General features: G+C 35.2%; 1 protein-coding gene across 2 annotated transcripts in view; it reads left to right on the forward strand.

Moving 5' to 3' along the window:
* The window catches only part of MYO9A (myosin IXA), a 247613-nt gene that overhangs the window by 44585 nt on the left and 185516 nt on the right, over positions 1 to 17512 (forward strand). For both annotated transcript variants that reach the window (XM_012640651.1, XM_012640652.1), the window contains exons 3-6: positions 5764 to 5858; positions 9311 to 9373; positions 14798 to 14897; positions 16313 to 16369. In XM_012640651.1, coding sequence (XP_012496105.1) covers positions 5764 to 5858; positions 9311 to 9373; positions 14798 to 14897; positions 16313 to 16369 — 315 coding nt within the window. The remainder of the gene's footprint in view (positions 1 to 5763; positions 5859 to 9310; positions 9374 to 14797; positions 14898 to 16312; positions 16370 to 17512) is intronic.

The raw sequence follows: 17512 nt of genomic DNA on the forward strand, positions 1-17512 counted from the left end.
AAAAAAAAAAAAGTGAATTTTCCAGATTTCTTCCTTCAAGATTGTTTTGGGTATTTTCAGTCCCCACTTATTTTGGTAAATTTCCATATTTATTTTAGGATTAGCTTATTAATTGCTTCAAAAGTCTTTTAAGGTTTGATAGAGATTGTATTGAATTTATAGATCTTAATAATATTGTCTTCTAACCTGTGAACACAGCTGTCTTTTCATTCATTTAGGTCTTTTTAAGTTTTTTTAACAATATTTTAAAATTTTCAGTATACACATCTTAACACGTCTTTTGTTAAGTTATTCCTATGTATTTTACTTTTTTTGATTCTACTGTGTATAGAATTATTTTTCTTAGTTTAATTTTCTGATTATTGCTAGTTGATAGATAATTAAGTTTTGTGTATTGCTGTTGTGTCCTTCAACTTGTTGAGTTTATTTGTTTTAATAGTTTTTAATGTATTTCTTAGCATTTTCTATTCCGTATACAAAACCATGTCATCTGTGAATTGAAATAGTTTTACTTCTTCCTTTCATACGGATTACCTTTTTTTTTTCTTTTTATTTCCTAATTGCCCTGGCTAGAAACTCAAGTACAGTGTTGAATAGAAATGGCAAGAGCAGCCATCCATGTCTTCCTTCTGATTATAGAGAGAAAACTTTTTGTCTTTCACTGTTAAGTATGTTGTTAGCCTGTACTTTTAATAGATGTCCTTGATCAGGTTAACTTCCCTACTCTTCATAATTTGTTGAGTATTTTTTATCATAAAAGGGTTTTGTTTTGCTTTTGTCATATGCCTTTTCTGCATCTTTCGAGATGACCACGTGGTTTTTGTCCTTTAGTCAGTATTTTGTGCTACATTTATTTTTTTCGTTCCTGAATTTAGTAATTTGAGTCTTTTCTCTCTCTGTCTCTCTCTTTTTTGGTCTGTGTACCTAAAATTTTGCCAATTTGTTGATATTTTTGAAGAACCAATGTTTGGGTTTTTAATTTTCTGTATTGTTTGTCTATTGTCTATTTTATTTATTTCCCCCTCTGATTATTATTATTTCTTTCCTTCTGATTGCTTTTACATTTGTTTGCTTTTTCTTTTCTGTTTTCTTGAGGTGGCAGTTTAGTTTATTGATTTGAAATCTTTAAAACACTTAAAAATTGATACATGACAATTTTACATATTTGGGGGGGATACATGTGCTGTTTTGACACATGCATACAATGTGTAATGATCAAATCAGAGTATTTAGGATATCTGTCAACCTTTATCATTTCTTTGCATTGGGAACATTTCAACTCTTCTACGTATTTTAAAATATATAATGAATTATTGTTAGCTATAGTCACCTTACTATGCTATCTAACACTAGAACAGATTAGTTCAGATTTCTCTGAACTAATTCTGTAAAGTCTGTATTCTTTTTATCTGTGTGGCTATGAAATTGCATGAGGCCATTAAAAACTTCACTCAGTTATCTTAGTGGTCAGCTATGATTGGATGTGGAGTTTTTTAAATGCCTTGAAGCATTACAGCTCCCTGTCTTTCCTATGAGGTTCTGTGTGCTTGTTGGGATACCTCTTCAGCACTCAGGAAGGCTGTTTTCATCTCTGCCTTACCTTTTACTTCCTGCTTACATAGAGCCACAAGTGCAAACATAAGTCTCTGATCTTTGCTATGCATGCACATGGTCTTTGATGTGCCCAGGAATATTTCAGTTCTATTTTCAAAGCTCCCTTCGTACATGTTACTCACCAGTTTTTCCTTTTAAGTTTTCTCCTTGGCATGTTTTTTTTTTGTTTTGTTTTTTAGCCTCACCATGTTATTGCCACAGTTGCAGTGTTTTAAACAATTACCTCTGATTGTTTTTCACAAACACACTTGGTTGGCAGGTGTGTGTATGTGTGTTTGTGTTTAGAGGCTCAGTGAGTGATTTCTGAGTAAGTTTAAATTAAGACAACCCTATGAGTGAATTTTCCAGGGAAATGCCAGACAAGTGAAATAGCGATGATTCTCTGGTGGAACAGGGCTTTGGAATAGCTCTAACCCTGTTCTGATCTTTCCAATGGCTTCTGGGATGCTTTTACAAAAAAACCATCACTGTAGGACGTTGATTTTCTCATCAGTGTGGAGCTAGAGAGTGGGGCTAGCTAAAATACCTGTTTTTCTTACCAAGACTTCGTGGTTTTCCTTGATTAAATGCCCTCCTACCAAGAATTGTTGCAAGTCTTTGGTTAATTTCCAGAGTTCTTAAGAAGTTGACTTTGACATTTTTTTTGTTAGCATTCTTGTTTTTTTTTTTTTTTTTAGACAGAATCTCACTCTGGGCCCTGGCTAGAGTAGAGTGAGTGGCATGGCGTTAGCCTAGCCTACAGCAACCTCAAACTCCTGGGCTCAAGCGATTCTCCTGCCTCAGCCTCTCTAGTAGCTGGGACTACAGGCATGTGCCACCATGCCCGGCTAATTTTTTTTCATATATATATTTTTAGTTGTCCAGCTAATTTATTTCTATTTTTGGTAGAGACGGGGTCTTACTCTTGCTCAGGCTGGTCTCGAACTCCTGAGTTCAAACAATCCGCCCGCCTCGGCCTCCCACAGTGCTAGGATTACAGGCTTGAGCCACCGCGCCCAGCCTTAGCATTCTTGTTTTTTTAAGGAGAGGATTTTCAGAGGTTCTTACTCTGCCATTTTTGCTGACCTCACTCTCAATGATCAAGAGATTTAATTAATAAAAAATATTTTGTTCTCTGGGAGGCCGAGGCGGGGGGATCGTTCTGAGCTCGGGAGTTCTAGACCAGCCTGAGCAAGAGCGAGACCCCGTCTCTACCAAAAATAGAAAGAAATTAATTGGACAGCTAAAAATATATACAGAAAAAATTAGCCGGGCATGGTGGCGCATGCCTGTAGTCCCAGCTACTTGGGAGGCTGAGACAGTAGGATTGCTTGAGCCCAGGAGTTTGAGGTTGCTGTGAGGTAGGCTGAGGCCAGCCCAGGCAACAGTGAGACTCTGTCTCAAAAAAAAAAAAAAAATTTTGTGTGTTTACTCATGTGGTAGCCATTTCTGCTGTTCTTCATTCTTTATGTAGGTCCATGGACATTTTGGTTATTTCCAAGTTTTGGCTGTCACAAGTAAAGTTGATAATAACATTTGTGCCTAGATGTTTGTGTATACATAAATTTGCATTTCTCTAAACACTTCAGGAGTAGGACTGCTGGGTCATATGGTAAGAGTATTTTTAGTTTTTTGTGACACTGTCAGATTGTCTTCTAGAGTTGCTGTACTATTTTGCATTCCAGTTCTTCTGCAACCTCGGCAGCACTTGGCATTGTTAATTTTTCGTTTAGCCATTCTAATAGGTGTTTAGTGGTATCTCATTGTGAACTTAACTGAATTTTTACAGTAGCTGGTGATGTTGAACGTACTTTCTCATGCTTATTTGCCATCCATATAACCTCTTTGGTGAAGTGTCTGTTGCAAGGCTATCTCTCATAATGGCCCCAGATGATTTTTCATAATGATAGAGTTTTATTCCAATCAAAGGTTAAGTAGAAGGAAAGCCTCTGATTGGCTGTTGACATTGTAGCATTGGGTAGGATCAAAAGTGGCAAACATGAGAGTAGAAGTAGTACATTGTATATCCATATTTCATATCTCCAAGCCTTCCTTTTTTTAAAAAAAAAATTGTCAAAATATAAAGCATTTGACATTTAAATGAATATTTCTTTGATGAAATCAACATTTTACATTTTATGAATCTGTGCTATGTGATTTTTCTAATTTCCTTGGAAAAAACTTGCTATGATGGAAAGGGAAAGGGCAGAATGGAGAAACTATTCTGAGCATTCAAAACTCACGGGTGCCAAGCTTTTTTGTATATATAGCTCATACATGGTTTGGTGGTGGTTGAGAGCCTGGGCTTATCTGATCCCTTACTTAGGTACAATGGAATCTAAACATTCATAAGGGATATTTCTAGAGATTTTCATGAATCTGTATGTTTGCTACTATGACTATAGAATAATTTAATACTCAATAAAATGTAATTTCACAGAAATTTAACTACATCCATAATAAGAGCAATGGATGTCAAACTTTAGCTTGCGTCTGAACCATTTGAAGGGATTATCAAAACAGATTGCTGGACCTTATCCTCAGAGTTTCTCATTCAGTAGTTTTGTAAAGGATCTAAGAATTTGTATTTCTTACAAATTTTCAGGCAGGACTTTCCCAGGACTTCTGGTCCTGGGACTACACTTTGAGAACTACTGGAGTAGAGATGTAGTTTTTGGGGCATCAACTTAGTTTACCTCTTCAGCCTTTCTTGTATGTGCATGTGTCCTTATATGTGCACTTTGCACAGTTACAGTTTAGCACAAATAGCTTTGCATTTACGAGGTGTTCTGTAAATGACTGGTTTAGGTTTTTGGAGTTAGAGAGTATGCCATTCCCATGAGATCATTATAGTAGGAGAAAAAAGCAAAAGCTCTGCAATGAATCATCTCTAACTCTGTCAATTCTAGTTTTGTTTCTTCAAATACGTGAATGGGTTAGACTTGGCTAGTGGCTTTGGTTTTTTAAAATTTAAATTTTAATAAATTTATAGCACTGTATTGAGATATAACTTACAATAAAATGTACACATTTAAAATGTGTAGTGCAGTGAGTTTTGATAAATGTATATACCCATGTTAACCACCATTATACAATCAAGCTATAGAATATCTTCATCACCCCTTGTCCCCCTATGTAGACATTTCCCAGTCCTACTCCAATTCCCAGACAACCTCTGGTCTGCTAATTTCTTGTGCTTAGTGTGTTTGATATTCATCAATGCTGCTGTTTTTATCATTAGATCATTTTTATTGCTAGGCAGTATTCCATTGCAAGGTATATACTTTGGGTAGCAATTTAGGAAGCTTATAGTTCATATTCTTTTGTAATGAGTACTATAGCTTTGTTTTATTAATAAATAGGCATCATAAAGTATATTATGTGATAGAACTTCAGTTCATTTATACTATTCTAAAATTGTAATTATTTTAATGTAATTTTTCTTTTCCTAGCCCCTTGTTTCAGTTTAGCAGGATTTTTAAAAAAATATAAATATATTAAGAAAATTTTTTGGCTCTGGAATGTGAAAGAAAAATCTGAATTTTAATGAGCATGAAGTTTTTATCTTTTTTATTTATTTTTTTTGAGACGAGCATGAAGTTTTTAAAATTAAGATTTATTTGACTGATGGCTGGATGCCTGGCTCAGGCCTGTAATCCCAGCGCTTTGGGAGACCGAGGTGGGAGAATCGCCTGAGGCCAGGAGTTCAAGACTAGTCTGGGCAACATACTGAAACCCTATCTCTAGAAAGAATTTAAAAAATTAACTGGATGTGGTGCTGCCCACCTGTAGTCCTTGCTCCTGGGGAGGCTGAGGCAGGAGGATTGCTTGAGCCCAGGAGTTCAAGGCTGCAGTGAGCTATAATTGTTCCATTACACTCCAGCATGGGCTACAGAGCAAGACCCTGTCTCCAAAATAAAAATATTAAAAAAAAAAAAAAACTTTAAAAAAATTTATTTTACTGAATAGCATAAAATAAAATCTACTTGGTTTTCTTTCAGTTGTTAATTGCTTTCTTTTATTTTATCTGAACTATGAGCCTCAACATATAAGTGAATTAATTGCCTTTTTACTATCTCTGTAGAATTTTGTCTCTTTGAGCTGACTAAGTAGCATTTTCCAGGAAAAAAAAATTGTAATGAAACTAATGAGAATTGTTTATTTTGACAGGCCTTTGGAAATGCAAAGACAGCTCATAATAACAATTCAAGTCGTTTTGGCAAGTTTATTCAAGTAAATTACCAGGAAACAGGCACTGTACTTGGGTAAGTATGCTACATAGCTGTAGTAGGCTTTGGAGAATATTTTCACTTTTGTCATTACTCCTTTATAAACTGTATATTGTTCATTTGCAGACATTGGTGTCTGTATTAACATTTTTTTCTGTCAACCATTTTTTTTTTCTTTTAGAAAAGTTCAAACTTCAGAATTACAAGACTAATGTAACACCCATAATATCCTTAACCTAGATTTATTAAGAGTCTGGTATATTTGAGGAGATGTGTTCAGTGGCTACAGAGCATGGGCATAGTGGTCAGTTGGTGTCAAATTGTGGCTAAAGCTCTAATGTTCATAATTATCCTCTTCACACCGGGAAGCAGATTTTTAAAAATTTTATTTGTTGTAAAAAATGTCAAATATATACAAAAGTAAAGATAAATAGTACAAGGAACTCCAACTCAGATTCAGCAATGACCAAATTTTGCCATATTTGCTTCATCTGTCCCTTCACCCCCTTCCTTTTTTATTTTTTAATTAATTAATTTATTTTTTTGAGACAGAATTTGCTCTGTTGCCTGGGCTGGAATGTTGTGGCATCAGCCTAGCTCACAGCAACCTCAAACTCCTGGGCTCAAGCGATCCTTCTGCCTCAGCCTCCCGAGTAGCTGGGACTACAGGCACACACCACCACGCCTGGCTAATTTTTTCTATTTTTAGTAGAGATGGGGTCTCACTCTTGCTCAGTCTGGTCTCAAACTCCTGAGCTCAAGTGATCCTCCCACCTTGGCCTTTCAGAGTGCTAGGATTATAGGCACGAGCCACCACGCCTGACTTCCCCCTCCTTTTTTAATGCCAGAGTGTTTAAAAAAAAAATCCCAGTGGGACACAGTGATGGGTGCCAATAGTTTCAGCTACTTGGGAGGCTGAGGTGGGAAGATCACTTGAGCCAAGGGGTTCTGATTCCAGGAGTATGAATCTAGCATGGGCCCCATAGTAATACCTTGTCTCTATTTAAAAAACAATTCAGAGGGACGTAATTATCAGTTCACCCCTACTTGAATTGATACCCCTACTTGAATTCACTTGATCCCCGTACTTTGGTAAAAGTAGAGGAATAACATGATTGGATCTTATTTTATATGTAGATAACTCTTGTAGCAGTGTAATTCATTGATTGGAAGGGAGAAAAGAGAGACCAGAAAGTAGTGTGTTAGTATGTGTTAGTCCCCTGCCATCTGTGGTTTTGCTTGCCAAGGTTTTAGTTAACCAAAATAGGTAAGTACGGTAGAATAAGAAATTTTGAGAGAGAGACACCATGTTCATGTAACTTTTATTACAGTATGTTGTTATAATTGTTCTGTTTTATTAGTTGTGTTAATCTCTTACTGTACCTAACTTATAAATTAAGGTTTCTCATAGGTATGTATGTATAGGAAAAAGCATAGTGTATATATAGGGTTCAGTACTATCTGTGGTTTCAGGTGTCTTGGGAATGTACCCTCCATGTGCAAGTGGCAGGGGAACTAATGTAGTTGAAAGAAAAAACCTTAGTAAAGTTAAAACAGACCTGGCTTAAAATCATAGTTGTGCTGTTTATTAGCTGTTTGATCTTAATATCTTTGAGCATCAGTTTCTATACTTGTAAAATAGGGGCAGTAATATTTGCCATACAGGGTGGTTGTGAGGATTTAATATTTTAGTTCATGTTAGTTTCCTTTCTCCTATTTTAGACAGATAAGAGCCTGTTGCAGTAGTTTAGACTAGAGATGGTAATGGTAATTCAGAAGAAGTATTAATAAATTTTAATTTCTGGTGGTAATAGTGGCAGTGGATTTGCAAAGGCATGTTTGAGCTTCATTTTAATGAAGGCATGAAATTTACTGGACAGAGACTGGGGAATAGACTAGGGAGTTAGAAGTGGAAAGAAGAACATGAGCAATGCAGTCAGGAATAAATGGCATACTTCAGGGAATAGCCTGTATTTGGGAGCGACTGAGTACAGAGCCAAGTGATGAGAGGGAACTGGGGGAAATACAGCTCAAGTCTGATTTTGACCCCAAAGAGGTTTGTGCTAAGTAATTTGTATTCAGTAGTCTAAAGCTTTTAAATTTCAGATTATAGAATCCCCTTTCCACTAATATCTTAACTGATTGTTTCTGTTTGGGTAAGAAGTATTGAAAACTTGAAGGGTACAGTCTGGATAACGAGAATAAAATATCAGAAATATAATTGATGTTTCAGTTCTTCATTACTTTCAGGATATAGTTCATTCTTCTGGCCTATGGTAGCTCTTCTTGATCTAGTCCACCTGCCTATCTTCTTCTCTAGCCATACTTAACTACTGTCATGAGCCACATAATGATGTTTTGGTCAATGACAGACTGCATATACTATGGTGTTCCTATAAGATTTTAATCCTATATTTTTTACCATACCTTTTCTACATTTAGATATGTTTAGGTATACAAATACCATTGTGTTACAGTTGCCTACAGTATTCGGTACAGTAATTGCTATATAGGTTTGTAGCCTAGGTGTTTAGTAGGCTATACCATTTAGGTTTGTGTAAATATACTATGTGATATTTGCATGGCAAAATTGCCTAATGGCACATTTCTCATCATATACCCCTGTTGTTAAGTGATGCATGATTGTAATTGTTTTCCCTGAAGTTGATATGTGTACCCTGTTTCCTTTATGCCTTTACATAAAGGCAGTTCTCCTTGCCTTCTTCTGGGTAATCCTTCAGATTTTAGCTTCATTTACTAAGCCACTTACTCACCAGATATATTTAATGAATGTTTACCATGTGGTGTGTTCTCACCATCCACAGGAGTTCTTCTTGGCATCCTTTTTCCTTCTTTAATTGAATCTCAAGTGTCTGTCTTGGTGTATGGTTAATATCCTGGACATTGCTCTGTGATAAACTCTATCAACTCAGTGTGATAGCTAGCTGCTAGTTTACCTATTTCCTCCACTAGTTTGTAAGACCTTTGAGAACAGGTAATTTATCACTTATTTCCATATTCCTTGTGCTTAGTATAGTGCCCAATAAATGAATACTTACAGAATAAATCAGTAAATAATAAATAATAGATTTGAGGTTGTGGTAATAGCAAGACTACATAAAGAAAGTGTATCTTTGAGCCTTATTTAGTAGTCCGGCCAAAGTATAATGTCTGGAAGAATGTATGGTGGCATGTGAGCCTAGAAAGGATGTAGAGTCTGAACCTTGGAGGATCTTGTATACCATGTTTCGAACTTCTGACTTCATTTTGCTTTACTGAGTGAAAAAAAAAAAAGACTCATGATCTTAGGAATTTAACATGAGTAACACTAACAGTATCCATAACACAATTATAATGCTAAATGTGCTGAAATTATCTGGATAGCATTCTTTATACTTTTGCACTGTCTCTCAATAAATATTTGTCTACCTTTATTTATTTTTATTAAACTTTATCATTTATATCATCCAATTTTACTTTTCTTCTAGTGCCTATGTTGAAAAATATCTACTGGAGAAGTCCAGACTCGTTTATCAAGAGCATAATGAACGGTACATATTTTTATTTGTGTAATTAGATCAAATTAAGATTTGTATCATGCAGATTGACTTTTAAGCTCTTTGTGTATTATGACCCTTAATTCAGTTTACTTCATGCATAGCTTTATGTATAATTGCTATTTCTGTCCGGGGCAAAACACTGGTTTTTCAGAGGCTGCTAGGAGGAGATTTTTGATGCTAGACAAATTATCAGAACAGGAAAACAGTTTCTTAGGTAGTATCTCATTCATCTTTGTGAGCAACGTGTCTTTGGATCTTTCTTCCATTTTAGTGTTCTTTCTCTGATCCAAGGAAAGTTTTCAGGAAAGCTCTTAATTCCATTATAATATTTGAAGTACATGGGTCTTTAGAGATGATATATGTGATATCCTTCAGGTGAGGAAACCAAATATCATAGAGAGGTAAATAAATGATTTGCTTCGTGCTGTAGTGAGACAAAATAGTTAAGAGCCAGAGTTTGAAGTTAAACAGACCTACATTCAAATCCTGAATATGTCTTGGGCATCTCACTTAACTTCTAGCAGAAGGTATTTATTCCCATTTTACAGATAGAGAACTATCCTAAAGTTATTTAGAGGATTAAATGAAATAACATTTATAAAATTGTTGGCATGGTACTTACAATAAAATCTCACTAATCAATAGCTAACATTACCGTAATGAATTACTGTGAAGATTAGTACTAGAATTCAGGCTTTTCTGTTAATTTTTTTGTGGCTAGCAAAAGTAAGAGGAAATCTGAATTAGAGGTGTTTTAACACAAAAGGAAGAGCATTTCAGGAAGAAAATAGCTTCATGAACACTTGCAGGATGTATCAGATGCTGCTATTAGAAGGTTATTAGTAACTTTTTCTAACACAGTTTAGTGGAGTGAAGGGGGTATAAGCCTGATTTCCTTGGTTTTGGAGAATGAATGGGTGTGAAGATCTGGAATCTGGATAGATTACTAATTCAAACACTTTAGTTGTTACAGATCTGTTCAGACTTTCTATTTGTTCTTTAGTCAGATTTGGTAGTTTGCATCCTTTTAGGTGTTTGTCTATTTCCTCTAGATTATGTAATTGTTGACAAAAAATTCTTTGTAGTATCCTTTATAATATTTTTATTTCTGCAAGGTTGGTAGTAATGTTTCCCCTTCTTTCATTCCTGAATTTGAGTTTCTGTCTCTTTCTGTATCTGTCTGTCTCATCAATTTAGATAAAAGTTTGTTAATTTTGTGGGTATTGTCAAGGAACCAATCTTTGGTTTCACTGATTTTCTCTATTGTTTTTCTTATTCCCTATTTCATTTATTTCTGCTTTAACATTTATTATTTCTTTTCTTCTGCTTCCTTTGTGTTTCGTTTGCTCTTTTTTTCTCATTTCTTAAGGTGGATGGTTGGTCATGTTATAGATTTGGAATTTCTCCTCTTCTTTTTTTTCTCCCCTGGCGCCCCCTTCTTTTAAATATGATTTACAGGTATAAAGTCCCTCAAAGCACTAGCTGTTTCTGTGTTCTGGTGTATTGTGTTTTGTTTTTGTAAATCTCAAAGTATTTTCTAATTTGCTTGTGATTTCTTCTTTAACCCATTGGTTATTTAGGAGTGTATTATTGAATCCATGTAGTTGTTAATTTTGGAAATTTCTGTTATTGATTTGTTATTTTATTGCAAAGTGGTTGGAGTGGATGTATGATTTCACTCCCTTAAATTTATTGAGACTTGTTTTGTAGTCTGACATGTGGCATCTCCTGGAGAATGTTCCCTGTGGACTTGAGAAAATGTGTATCCTTTTATTGCTGGATGGAGCATTCTATAGATAGGTGTTAGATCTAGTTGGTATATAGTAATTTTCAAGTTCTCTTTTTCTCTGTTGATCTTTTGTCTCGTTTTGTTCATTATTGAAAGTGCCGTATTGTAATCTCTCAGTATTATTGTTGAATTGTCTATTTCTTGCTTTAGTTCTATCAAGTTCTTTTTGTTCCATGTATTTTGGGGCTCTGTTGTTAGACGCATGTATTTAGAATTATCATATCTGCTTAATGGATTAGCCCTTTTGTCATTATAAAAATGGCCGCCTTTGTCTCTAGTAACAATTTTTGTCCTAAAGTCTGTTTTATCTGATATTAGTATAGACATTCCAGCTTTCTTTTGGTTACTCTTTGCATGGTGTCTTTTTCCATTTTTTTTTTTTTTTTTTTGAGACAGAGCCTCACTGTGTTGCCCGGGCTAGAGTGCCGTGGCGTCAGCCTAGCTCATAGCAACCTCAAACTCCTGGGCTCAAGCGATCCTACTGCCTCAGCCTCCATAGTAGCTGGGACTACAGGCACGCGCCACCATGCCCGGCTAATTTTTTCTATATATTTTTAGTTGTCCGATTAATTTCTTTCTATTTTTAGTAAAGGCGGGGTCTCGCTCTTGCTCAGGCTGGTCTCGAACTCCTGAGCTCAAACAATCCACCCACCTCAGCCTCCCAAAGTGCTAGGATTACAGGCGTGAGCCACCGCGCCCGGCCTTTTTTCCATTTTTTTATTTTCAACCTATTTGTGTCTCTGAATCTAAAGCTTGTCTTTTATATACAGCATGTGGTTAGATCGTTTTTTCTTAATCCATTCTGTCAGTTATCTGCCTTTGGATTAGTGAGTTTAATTCACTTATAATTAATATAGTTACTGATAAGGTAAGATTTACAAATACTGTTTTGCCATTTCTTTTCTGTATGTGTTATGATGTTTTAGTTCCTCTATTCTTCTATCATTGCCTTCTTCTGTGTTAAATAAATGTTTTCTAGTGTATCATTTTCACTTAGTTGGCATTTCTTTTATTATTTTTTAGTTATTTTCTTGGTGGTTACCCTGGAGATTACAGTTAACATCTTACTTTGTTAACATGTAGTTTGGGTTAATGGCAGTTTAATTTCGATAGTATACAAAAGCTTTGTGCCTGTGTAACTCTGCTCCTTTGTGCTGTTATTGGCATGCAGATTACATCTTTACAATGGTATACCCATCAACACAGATTTATAATTACTGCTTTATGCGGTTTTTCAAATCTAATAAGACAAAAAATATTACAAATAAAAAATAAACTTATACTATCTTTTATATTTACCTATGTAGTTACTTCTATCAGCATTCTTTATTTCTTCATGTTAAACTGAATCTTGTCTAGTGTGTTTATTTAAGCCAGAAAAACTCCTTTGAGTATTTCTTGTAGGGCCCATTTGCTAGCTATGAAGTGTCTTAGTTTTTGTTTATCTGGAATATCCTGATTTGTTCTTTATTTTTGAAGGATAGTTTTGCTGGATATACACTTCTTGATGGACAGTTTTTCCTTCTCAGCACTTTGAATATGTTATCTCTCTGCCAGGTTCTTGGTAAGAAATTAGCTATTAATCTTAAAATAGGATACCTTAATGGAGCATTTTTCTCTTGGTGCTTTCAAAATATGCTCTTTGTCTTTGTCTTTAAACAGTTTTGGTTGGTCTAGGTGTGAATCTCTGAGTTTATCCTCCTTGGAGCCATTGAGTTTTTTGGATGTGAAAATAAATGTTTTCCATCAAATTTGGGAAGTTTTTGGTAATTATTTTTTCAAGTATTCTTTCTGTTCTTTCTTCTCCTTTTGGGACTCTCGTTATGTATATATTGGTCTTTTGAATTGTCCTACAGGTCTCTGAGACTCTATCGACTTTCCTTCATTAATTTTTCATTTTGTTCCTCAGACTAGCTTCAATTGACCTTCAAGTTCAGTGATTCTTTCTTCTGCCTACTCATACCTGCTATTGAGCTCCTCTAGATACTTTTTCATTTCATTTATATTTTTCAACTCCAAAATTCCTTTTTATTTTCCTATAAGTTCTTTATATTCACTGATAATCTCTATTTGGTGAGGCAGCATTCTCATACTTTCTTTTAGTTCATTCAGTGTGATATCCTTTAGTTCTTTGAACATATTTAAAATAGCTGATTGAAATCTTATCTAGTAAGTTAATATCCATTAACTTAAATTTAATGTCTTGGGTTTCTCAGGGACAGTTACTAATTGTTTTTCTCCTTTGCGTGGGTTATAGTTACTTATTTCTTTGCATGACTTATAATTTTTTTGTTGAAAATTGGACATTTAAAATAATATAATGTGACAACTCTGGAAATGAGTTCTCTCTCTCCCAGGATTTGTGTTGGTTGTTTTTATTCCTGCTGTTTAATTGTTCTGTTACTTTTTTGAACTGATTTCATAAAGTTTGTATTTTTTTCAAGTCTGGCCATTGAAGTATCTGCTTATTTAGCTTAGTAGTGAGGTAGTGATTAGACAGAGATTTAAATGCTTGTAAACAGTAAGTCTCCTAGTCTTTGCCACAGGGCTTTCTGGATATATTGGACCATGCCTTCAACACTCAGCTAGCTAGGCATTTTACAAATCTGCCTTCTCCTTTACTTTCTGTTTGTGTAGACGTTCAAGGTTAGCCAGAGGTAAGAGTTTAGTACTTCATCTGATCCTTTCTGAGAGTATACATAACCCTGGGTAAGTGCACAGCTTTACATATGCATATGGCCTTCTAGATTCCCAGGAAATATATTGGGGCTTTTCAAAGCCTGTATCAAGATCCCGTTCACCAGCTTTTCCTTTTAAGGTTTCTGGTTAGCCTATTGTTTGCCCCAGCTTTTACCCATCACTTCAGGCAGCAGGCATGTTTAACAATTGCCTAAATTGTTTTCAATGGATGCCTCTGAGGAAAAGATTTTTGCATTGTACAAAGTATGATCAGGTCATATAAAGTCAGTCTTGAATATGGCTTCTTCCAGGGAACCACCAGACAGTTCAAATAATGCTATTTCTTAGGGAATGAGGTTTTGAACAAACTCTAACCCTGTTCAGCCCCTTCTGGTGGCTACCAAACTTCTGGTGTCTACCATGATGAGAGGCCATTGGTTTTCAAGGATACTGTGGACTTGGTGAACAGGGGATGGACTATAGCAAGTTAAAATGCCACAAAGCTGTTTTTACTGAGATTCAGCTGTTTTTCTTGAGTGACCACTCTCTGGTTTGCTGCAAGCTTTCGGTTAATTTCCACAGTTCTGAAAAAGTTAATTGTGACAAATTTGCCAGGTTTCTCATTGGTTTTATGGAGGAGAGAATTTTCAGAGGTCCTAACTTTGTCATTTTGCTGCTTTCATGCTTCTCTTTTGTATTCCATATCCAAAACATCATTCCTTTTTGTAGGAGTACTTAAATACTGAATTTATCACATTTGCATTAAAAAAAGAAACAAAGCTGGTAGATACATTTTACTAATTTTTGCTTTTTTTCTTGTTAAATGATAATCATAAATCATATACATTAGAAAATTATACTTCTAGTAATCCATGTAACCGAAACATTTGTACCCCCATAATATTCTGAAATAAAAAAAGAAAGTTATACTTCTTTATTTCCAACAGGAACTATCATGTATTCTATTACCTACTGGCAGGAGCAAGTGAAGAAGAAAGATCAGCATTCCACCTTAAACAGCCAGAGGAATATCATTATCTCAATCAGGTGAGAGTTTATAAAAAACATTTTGAAGTGTAGGATATTATTAAATTTTAGTTCTTCAAAAAGGCTTTTTTTCTAGTACTTTCTTTCCCAAACCTGGTAATGGATATTAACTTGCATATTCATACATGTAATCTAAAAATTTATGTGATATAGTTCTCAAATTTAAAAATTATTACCACCCTCAGTGTGTTTTTTTGTGAAATTCTTTAAGAAAATAATAATAAGCTATTTATAATAAGTGATTTACTTTTTACAGACCCCAGAATATTAAATATTACTAATGATTAATGCTTGTCCTTTGCAAAGGATTACTTAAAACCTGATTTGCATGCTTTAAAATGTAACACACATAGATCTTTGCATGATACTATGATACTGACTTAGAGTATGACGATTTTTATAAAAATAGTCCTCTTAAACATTCAGTATGAAATTCATCAAAGGCAAATGACTTAGAGAATTTGGATCTTTCCTCAAAACTCAAAATTCATCCCTAAACTACCACAATAAAGAGTAAGTCTCACAACTTTTCATTACGTTGGTTTCTGTAATTTTATTATTTTTCGTATTAACAAAAATTCTAAAACCAACGTTAATGGATTGGTATAAAAGTAGATATTTAAATAATAGATCATCTCCCCTTATTTTTTCTTTGAAAAAATATGGAAAGTTCCTTTATGGCAGTTAAAAATATTCTTATGAAGGTTTTATAAGCACATTGATACCTTGATGATGGCTGAAAGATTGCAGTGCATATTTAGGGGTATGAAAGTAACACCTTAAACTTTTCACAGGATATACAGTGTATAACTACTGTTTCTTAATTCTGAAAGTATATATTAATATAGACTAACTTCGTATTAATATATTGAGAATTTCAAAGTTATTCAAAATATCACTTTCTGATATGATACTAGGCATTTTTACTGGATAGAATTAAGTAAATTTTTAAAATAAAAAGTTGCTAATTTAGCTTCTGAGTTTTTTCCTACCTTGTTTAAACTATTTACATTATATTTGGGTGATTCAAGAATTTCTTCTTTACAAAGTAGTAATCTCCCATAAATGAGTTGATAGTTGTTAGTATTAGAGAAATCCGGAGTTTTGCTGCCCTTCCAGATCTTTTTGTATTTAATGGACATAACATATATTTTTGATAATGTCAGTATTCATAGGATATGGACTCAGCATTAATATAAATATCATTTACTGGACAGTGGCATGTATGGGGTGGGATGAATAGTATATGATCTTCCAGAATCTGAAGATCTACTTAGTTATTTCTCATTTTATGCTGTTATGTAAAATAACTTTTTTTTGGATAGCAGCAGTGCTGCCTGCACACTACATCTAAGAAGTCATCAGAAAACTGTAATAACCATTACTTCTACCTAACTAATCTGCCTTATTTCCAGATAACAAAGAAACCCCTCAGACAGAGCTGGGATGATTATTGCTATGACTCTGAGCCGGTCAGTATAAGTACCTAAATATTCTGTGTTCCTGTAAAAGGGCCCTCATGTTGATCATTTGCATCCATCTGAAGACCTAGTCAGGGGCCGGCTGGGCACAGAGATACCTGTAATCCTAGCACTCTGGGAGGCCAAGGTGGGAGGATTGCTTGAGCTCAGGAGTTCAAGACCAGCTTGAGCAGGATTGAGACGCTGGCTCTACTAAAAATAGAAAAATTAACCAGACGTGGTGGCAGGCGCCTGTAGTCCCAACTACTTGGGAGGCTGAAGCAGGAGGATTGCTTAAGCCCAGGAGTTTGAGGTTGCAGTGAGCTACAATGATGCTATTGCATTCTACCTAGGGAGACAGGGCAAGACTGTTACGTAAGAAAAAAAAAAATCTAGTCAGAATGAAAATCAGCTGAAATATAAAAAATCCTAGGAAAGAAGATAAATCAACGTTTAATTTCTTTGATTGATTTGTGTATTTGTGGTTTGTGGATTAAAAACCAATCAGTTTACCTGTTTTTTGGATATTTTCATGTTGCTAATGTTTGGTCCACATTCAATATTTATTTTGACAAACAATAAATAAAATTGATTGCATTCCTGGTTTTTCAGCATTAATGTGGATCTGTACGAACTATAGTTTTTCTTCCCCCTGACTTTTTTTTTTTTTTTTTTTAAGATGGAGTCTCGATTTTTTGCCTGGGCATGAGGGCAGTGGCATGACCATAGCTCACTGCAACCTCAAACTGCTGGCTCTAGCAGTCTTCCTGCCTCAGTCTCCTAAGTACCTGGGACTACATGCACATGCCACCATACCTGGCTAATTTTTCTATTTTTTGTAGAGACCCAGGTCTCGTTATGTTATTCAGGCTGGTCTCGAACTCCTGACCTCAAATGATCGTTCTGCCTCAGCCTCCCAAAGTGCTAGGATTACAGGCATGAGCCACCTTGCCCAGCCCTGAGATTTATTTTTTAAAATTGTTTTTTCTTTTGTTTTTTTTTTTTGAGACAGAGTCTCACTCTGTTGCCTGGGCTAGAGTGCTGTCAGCCCAGCTCACAGCAACCTCAAACTCCTGGCTCAAGCGATCCTTCTGCCTCAGCCTGCCGAGTAGCTGGGACTACAGGCATGCGCCACCATGCCCGGCTAATTTTTTT

Source organism: Propithecus coquereli, unplaced genomic scaffold, assembly GCF_000956105.1.
Source record: "Propithecus coquereli isolate 6110/MARCELLA unplaced genomic scaffold, Pcoq_1.0 Scaffold155, whole genome shotgun sequence".
Lineage (NCBI taxonomy): Eukaryota > Metazoa > Chordata > Mammalia > Primates > Indriidae > Propithecus > Propithecus coquereli.